The sequence below is a fragment of the Anguilla anguilla genome, chromosome 2, assembly GCF_013347855.1.
Source record: "Anguilla anguilla isolate fAngAng1 chromosome 2, fAngAng1.pri, whole genome shotgun sequence".
Taxonomy (NCBI): Eukaryota; Metazoa; Chordata; class Actinopteri; order Anguilliformes; family Anguillidae; genus Anguilla; species Anguilla anguilla.
This window is the reverse complement of record NC_049202.1, coordinates 32790090-32797804: the sequence shown is the minus strand read 5'-3', so window position 1 is coordinate 32797804 and position 7715 is coordinate 32790090. Positions and strand designations below refer to the sequence as shown.

Genomic DNA, 7715 nt, shown 5'->3' with positions numbered 1-7715 from the left:
TTTACATATTTCTTTCCAAAGACAATTACCACTCACAGGTGAGTTGAGCAATACATTCTAGCAGATACAGTGTATCTAAACCAATTGAAATTGAAAATAGTCTTGTCAACTGTACCTCTGCAAGCAAATCTTCAATGCTTTGATAGGTTAAACAATCTGTTTCCGTTTCAATAGCTGGATTGTAATAATTTCAGTGGTGATAACACCATCACATGTTTAAAAAATAAATGGGAAGTCAATACAGTAATACATTTTTATTTATTTGGTTACAAATAGTCAGAGAACATTTGACACAATCCATGTACTTTAAACAGTGATATGTGAATCTGTAATTAGTTGAATATAAGCCAACATAAGACTGTAACTGTAAAAACAACACAGTATAGCTTTTCTACAACACATCAATTTCTGCAATACATCAATACATGGGCTAAAAGGAAAAGCCACTGCACTGACTCCTTGTGCTACACGTCCGGTCGTATCCCATCATCCTCTGTGCGAAGAGCACAGGCTACAATTTTTGTCTTGAAACTAGCTACCTTGACTCGAGTCATATTTCGGCGGAGAACAAGACTGAAATGACAGAAAGTGCCGTGTCGTCTGATGATCCCTGGATCAAAGTAAGGACGGAACGACAAATTAGCTAGCATAGCCAGTCTTACTGATAGCAGGTCCGCTTCTCGATAAAACGTATTTTCAGTGGCACGGAATACATTGCGTTTAATTGCTGTGCACGTCGCTATATGTAGTTGTTATTTAGCTAATCCACTTGCGATGTAACGTTAGCTAGCTAAATTAGCTAGCTTGCTGTTAATTGTGCCGCAGAAATTACCCGTTGCTTGTTAGTTAGCTAGCTGGAAAAACTTGTAGTAAAACCGTTTTCCCCCAAAACCAATCTAAGTTTGTTCACAGCGATTTGCTAGCCACCCAATGTTAAGATACAGTTAATCATTTTCTAGCTAGTAGTCCTGAGTTAAACCATGGTCTTACAACGCAAAAGTGACATTTACGGACAGTGTAATCGGGCGACTCCACGGGTTCAAGGTGTTATATGGGCTAGGTTAAATAAAACAAGCAGCCGTCTTTGCATAGACTAAACTAGTAAGTACTTTGTAAAAGTAAGACGTTTTTCGGGTCGCTGGCTATTTACTATTGATTTATTTATTTATTTATTTATTTTTTGCAGCAGTCTGATTAGTTATACGTCTTATAGTACAGTCATGGGTTAGTTTTCGAAAAAAAACTGCAGTTATTTGTTTGCTATACCCATGTGTTTTGTATGTCTGAGCTTTCATATGACCAGTCGGCTAGGCTACCAGTCATTCGCAGTGTATCCGTATGCGATTAAAGATTTCCAGCAACACTTGTCATGGTTGGCTGCAAATCATGTAGTCTGTTGGTTTTAGTTTTTTGAGGTCTAATTATTTAACGTTTTCAAAGTGCGAGGGAGCTGTGATCTTTATACCTACTGACATATTTCACACTTCTGACGTATCAGCTGTGAGGTGTTTACCTTAATTTGGCAGACGGTCTTATCAAGAGCTACTTACGATTACTGCGTTACATGAAATATATGAAAAAATGTTTTCATGTACTGGGTCACATATATTATTTATTAAACGTATAACAAATGGACAAACACAATTTTTTAAGTGGCATCATATTTCAAGTGGATATGCTCAGAATTCTAAATGCGTAAATTTCGTTCACATTTTTGTAAAGGCGGCACAGTTAAATGATCAAGGCTGCCGCCTTTGCAGGAAAAACCCTGGGGCTGCAGTTGCTTTCTTGCAATGTCTGCCATTGTGATTGTACGACTGAACATTACCGACGGCAACATTTCAGCCGCTTTGTGCAATCCGCTAAATTCCTCACATGCTGTGATGTCATTTTGTTTATAAACAACGATTCAGCCTGAGCAATTGAAAATTCTCATTTAGAGGATATAACACAATCTGACCTGCTGGATTTCGCCCACCAAATCTCATTCTGTTGGCTGCAGATTTGTTATAGTCATGTTAGTGACATTTAATTGAAAAAAGTTGCATATGTATAAAATAACTCCTTGATACGTACTGACAAAACTGTAGGTATACGATATTTTTGATAGTAGGGTCTTGGTCTTGTGTTCATCATGTGACCTGAGGATCTGACCTTGGTAAAAAATGTTCCAGACAGCTGGTGCACTGGTGCCAGCTTATTTTTAAATGCACTTCCCTTACGCAACTTAAAAAAAAAAAAATCTATTCACTAAAGTGAACAATCTCTCAAACGTTCTTTGAGAAAAATGGCATTTCATTTTAAGGCTCCTAATTATTGGAGTAATCTGCCAACTGACTTGACGTTACTTGGTTCACAAGGTACAGACGTATCCCATACTTAAAGACAAATTGCTTACGCTCTTAAATTTGCCATTGTAATTTCTTTGTGCATATTCATCTCCTAATCATTGTGTTGTTCCTAGAGAGAGGCAGTGTAGCTGTTGTGCTGTTGTTCACTTTTGTCTCCCTTTCATTTCATCCATTTTGTTGCGTCTTTTGTCTTTTGTATTGTTAGCATATGCACTTGTTACGTTTGTGCTTACAGTGGATGGCATGCAATTTAAGTAAAATCCGACTGTATGTAGATAATGCTTTTACACAGGACCCCTCTAAAGGTGATTGTGCATCTCAACGGATTATATCCTGTTAAAGAAAATTTAATAACATAGAAGATTACACTTTAAGATATCAACGATTAGCAATTAACAAATGGTTCAATTAAAGTAAATGGATACCAATGCCCCAGAACCAGGATTGAGAAACACTAGTCCAAAACACATTATGTTTCAACGTTAATATGGAGCCATATTATTTCTTGGCATGTTGAACATTTGATTAAACATTTTTGTTTGGTGTTTATCCATATTTAAAATAGATTTAGTTGCTTTGTAAAGATGCATTCATTCTCAACAGTCAGTCAGATTGGTCTGTCCAACAATAAAGTATCTAGCTGAAATGTAGGGCAAGTCTCTGTTTGGAGAGGCAACTCATAATGAAAAGGTAGGGCATGATTGCCCTGTTTGAATGCCCACCTACCGCTTTGATTCAAGCGCGACAAAGTATTTTTTTTGTTGAGTGAAAAGGCGTTAGACCGCCCCTATATTGAAATTTCAGAATAAATGACTATCAGCCTTCTTCTGAATTCATTTATTTCCCCGTGCTCCCATTTGGGACTGTTCTTGCAATGTCTCAGCAGGCAGACGGTGTGTTCGGCGACAGCAGTTTTGACCAGAGTAAGTACTGTGTACATTGTCTTCGACTGCCTTCCTTGGGACCCGCTTTCATTTAAATGAATATTCCCGTTTAAGCTTGTGGTCAATTAAGTTATGATCAGAGAACTGTAATAAGTGATAAGTCTGCGGAACTTTTTACTATTTGACTAAAGGGCTAAAAAGTCTATTCTTCAAGCTTGTCAGTCACTGTGTAGTTTGTTCCAGATTTTATCGTCCCTCAGCATCTTTCAAAAACACCATAGATCGTTTTTCTGGATGATTGTCTGGTTTAATTTTTTTACTAAATATATTTTTTGTGTATGTCAATAAAATATTCAAAATTCAAATATTCAATTTATTTATGTGTAGGCTTAATAAAACACATTTGTTAATTTAGCTTAAAATATTGGTTATTTAGATTCTAGCATAGAAATTCAGTTATTTAGTAAGTATGGTTAAGATTAACCATTTGTACTCCACTTTTTTCCATCAGAGGTGACCATTAAGTCATCCACAGTGTATTTTTATTTTTTTTGTTAATTTCCATCAGTGTGTGACCTAAAGAGACTTGGCTTATTTGTTGATTATATTTAAAATTAATCTTTTGTCCTGAGTCTATATTCTGTTAATGATAAACAGAAATTCAGGAGGGTGCTAATTATTTGACAGATGTACAATTTTGCCTGTTATTTTAAAATATTTTCTTTGGATTATGCAGTTTTATGTGAGTGTTTTTTTTTTTGTTAGCTCAAATTGTTTCAGTTTGAATGTTTTGCATGTGCTTTTAGGAATGTAGTGTCTATTGTAGCTACAGGGATAATATCAGAATGGCCCTAGTTATCTGTTCTTGCTTATTAAAATAGATGCAGTGTTTTGATGCTCTTGTCATCTAATGCTGGCTGGTAGCATATTTAAATGAAAACTCTGATTCTATTTTCTATTATACCTTTTTATGTGTCTCTTGCATAGATTTCTTGACTGAGAATGCTGGGAAAGGGATGGGAAGCTCTAGAGCCAATAGCATCGGGTCCACAAGTGCCTCATCAGTACCAAATACAGGTAAATTTTGTGTGAGTCAAGGTGTCAACTGTTCATTGTGACAACCAACCAAAATGGTAAATTAGGACCATCATTAAATTTGTGAAATCATTGTAAACCATTTGTTTTAATTAATTATTATCCAGTGTCTGTCAGCAAGATAACATTATTACACTATCAGTTGAAGTTGTTATAGATTGAGGTCAATGTAAATGATGAATTGTGTTCTAAATCCAAGTTCAGTTTGGTTTCCTTGATTTTAATGTTTTCTGTGTTGGTAGTGGGTGGAGGCGGTAGGAGTACATTTGTAGCTTTTTTTTCATCGTACCGACTGCAAGCCTGTGATTGTTTTCTGAATCCAGATGATGAAGACAGTGACTACAGACAGGAGACATCGTACAAGGAGTCGTACAAAGACCGGCGGAGGAAGGCACACACCCAAGCGGAGCAGAAACGAAGGGATGCCATCAAGGTAGCCAGGGGGCTTACGGGTGAAGGGAAAGGGGAGATTCCTAGTTTACGTGGAAAAAGTACATTACAAAAAATGTTAATTCGTATCCAAGGTAAGCGATTACACTGGCGGGGATATAGCCAAATCAGTCTGATATTTAAGCCTAGCTCCTGCATTACCCCACAATTGTGCTGCTCCGCTGAAAGCTATTGTCCTTTGTGTTCTCTGCATTCCATACAGAAAGGCTATGATGACTTGCAGTCAATTGTCCCCACATGCCAACAGCAGTCAGAGTTCACTGTGGGGTCACAGAAAATCAGCAAGGCCACTGTCCTACAGAAAAGCAAGTACTTCCTCTACATTTTTTTTCCATTCCAATGTCTCAAGACATTATTATCAGTCTTTAGGGTTCTTACAAATGATGCTTGATCTGAGCTTTTTCTGTTGACAGAAATAAGCTTTCAGGGAAGACACTGCAAATGCCACATGAAATAAGCAGGAAGAGGAAGATTAAATATTTGCTTTACTTGTGACCATTTTTCTAAATTCATAATCTTGAATCTGTCTGTGTGTTTATTGAGCAGCTATTGACTACATCCAGTTTCTACACAAGGAGAAGAAAAAACAGGAAGAGGAAGTGTCCATGTTGCGGAAAGAAGTAATGGCATTGAAAATCATGAAAATGTAAGCTTGTCAGGGACGTGAACCTGTCATTGGTTTAAAAAATGAAACTACTACACTACTATACTCATACTTCGTAAATAATAGAGTTGTCAGTTACTTTAGAGGATAAATGAACATAAAAAACAAATAACTAAAAAAGAAATTGTATGATATTTTAGGAGCAGTGTCACTGGTATGTAAAAGTTATGAAAATAAGTTAACACAGCCTCTGCAGGATGCAAAGTTTTTCACATGCTACATTTACGTTTTTTTTTCAAAATGTTAAATTAAGCAAATATCAGAAATATCAGTATGTCATGTTTAAGTTTTCACCCTGTAGAACAGTGGTTCTCAACTCGGGCCAGAAAGGGCCGGTGTGGGTGCAGGCTTTTGTTCCAACCAAGCAGTTACACACCTGATTCTACTAATCAAGGTCCTTAGTAAAGACTCCAAAGGTTGATTAAAGTTGATCAAAGTAGGTATCTTGGCAACATAGTTACTTTTCAGCCCTTTATTGTGGACATTGAAGACAAACATGTTCCTCAGTGTCTCAGTGTTGTTTGCTGGACCTCTCCTCTCCTATACGGCCATTAACCAACATTAATCTGGAGGTAAACCTGCCGCTTAGCCCTTGTTTAGTGCTGTAGGAGCTTGACATACTGTCTGAAACCAGAACAGTAAAATTGAAAGTCTAAATCTAAGCCAATTTGAGTTTGAGTCATTTAAAAGGCAATTTTTGTATAGGATTAGGCTTCACCCATGTCCTTGCAACCAGCCCATAGTTACCTATATTAAATGTTTATTATATCCAGGTTAACTTTAATATTATGAACCAGTATATAGTAGGGTGAAAGATCAGGACAAGGGACAAAGCAGGAGACTATCCACAACATGCAGTTAAAGGGGTACATCAGTTATGATGTTTCTTGCTGTATAATCCGTACTGTATCTGCTCTGAACCGCTGACATTTACATTATGCAAATGAACAGTCGAGTTTGCTCATCTCTCTCCATCCACACAGAAACTATGAGCACATAGTCAAGGCACATCAGGACAATCCACAACAGGGTGAGGACAATGTGTCGGACCAGGTGAAGTTCCGGGTGTTCCAAAACATCATGGACTCCCTGTTCCAGTCCTTCAGTGCCTCCATCTCAGTGTCTAGCTTCCGGGAACTCTCCGCCTGTGTCTTCAGCTGGCTGGAGGAGCACTGCAAGCCCCAGGTAAATCGTGTGACCGTTTTGGAGGGGAGGGGAATTAATCAACAAAATGGGGTTCAGCTGAGGGACCTCCTAGAAACTCTCATTCTCTAATATATGCACTTTGCACAAAGAGGAAAGATACAGCATTGCAATGGCTAGCACTGAACAAGTTTGACGATGGCAATTGTCCCCCCCTTACAGACACTGCGAGAGTTCGTGGTGGGAGTGCTTCGGCAGCTGAACGGCCAGCTGTACTGACGACGGTGGGAAGGCCTCTCGACTAGATTTAAGTGTAAAGGCTGACCTGTGGGCTGTCCTGGGCTCTCAAGGTGCAAATGAGTTTGGCCTGTCCCACAGAAACAGTGTCTTGTATGTAGCAAACCTCGGTCAGACACTTCAATTTTGAAATATTTTTACCCTTTTATATAATATTCACTAATATTCACAACAAAATTATTCTTTAGTTTGTACTTTGGTTTGTTAAGAGTTTCATATAAAAATTTCTCAGGAATCTGGATTTTTCTGGAATCTGTAAGTCAGTGGTCTCCAACCCTGGTCCTGGAGAGCTACAGGGTCTGCTGGTTTTCCTAGTGACTCTGCACTTCATGAATCAATTAGAGCAGTTGATTACACAGTTAACTCAACTCACCTGGTGTCTTGGGTCTCAATTGGGTGCTGATTTTAAGGTGAAAACAAAAACCAGCAGACCCTGTAGCTCTCCAGGACCAGGGTTGGAGACCACTGCTGTAAATAATTTCAAATGCATCTTTTTTCCCCACATTCAGTATGTGAAACCTTCTTCAGCAACTGCACTCATCTTCTGCCCCCAGTTCCATACTACATGCAGATTTTTGTCTCGACACTTATGGTTTAATTAGTTGTTGGACAGAAGTGATTATCTCTAAATTAAATTGAATCAATTTCTCATTGAACGAAACCTTTAAATCCTAGAGGGACATCACAGGTCAAAAACCAAGTATTCAGAGATGTTACTCTCTAGATGTTACAGGGTTTATTTTCTGTGTGTCGTGGAAATGGGCTCATTAAGAGTTTTTAAATCAGCAAATATCTGAATGTTAGCCCAACCAAGCATATCCCAATGGACAC

At 38.1% G+C, this 7715-nt stretch overlaps 1 protein-coding gene across 4 annotated transcripts; it reads left to right on the top strand.

Annotated features, from left to right (window-relative positions):
* Nucleotides 1-444: 444 nt before the first annotated feature.
* mlx (MAX dimerization protein MLX) lies at nt 445-7044 on the top strand. Of its 4 annotated transcripts, none has more exons than XM_035406200.1 (8): nt 445-620; nt 3238-3274; nt 4223-4312; nt 4654-4763; nt 4983-5085; nt 5327-5426; nt 6428-6629; nt 6810-7044. In XM_035406200.1, exons 1-8 carry the CDS (start codon nt 579-581, stop codon nt 6864-6866), a joined length of 741 nt encoding a protein of 246 aa, XP_035262091.1. In that variant the 5' UTR covers nt 445-578; the 3' UTR covers nt 6867-7044. The 4 variants fall into 4 exon arrangements, with proteins under 4 accessions (XP_035262091.1, XP_035262090.1, XP_035262092.1 ...); XM_035406199.1 differs by having other exon boundaries at nt 449-620; nt 3235-3274; XM_035406201.1 differs by having other exon boundaries at nt 457-620; nt 3213-3274.
* Nucleotides 7045-7715: the final 671 nt, after the last annotated feature.

Coding starts and splice junctions, on each gene's coding strand:
- mlx (XM_035406199.1), top strand. CDS start 579: ATGACAGAAAGTGCCGTGTCGTCTGATGATCCCTGGATCAAA. Junction 5,086..5,326: donor GGCCACTGTCCTACAGAAAA/GCAAGTACTTCC, acceptor TTTATTGAGCAG/CTATTGACTACATCCAGTTT. Junction 5,427..6,427: donor GCATTGAAAATCATGAAAAT/GTAAGCTTGTCA, acceptor CCATCCACACAG/AAACTATGAGCACATAGTCA.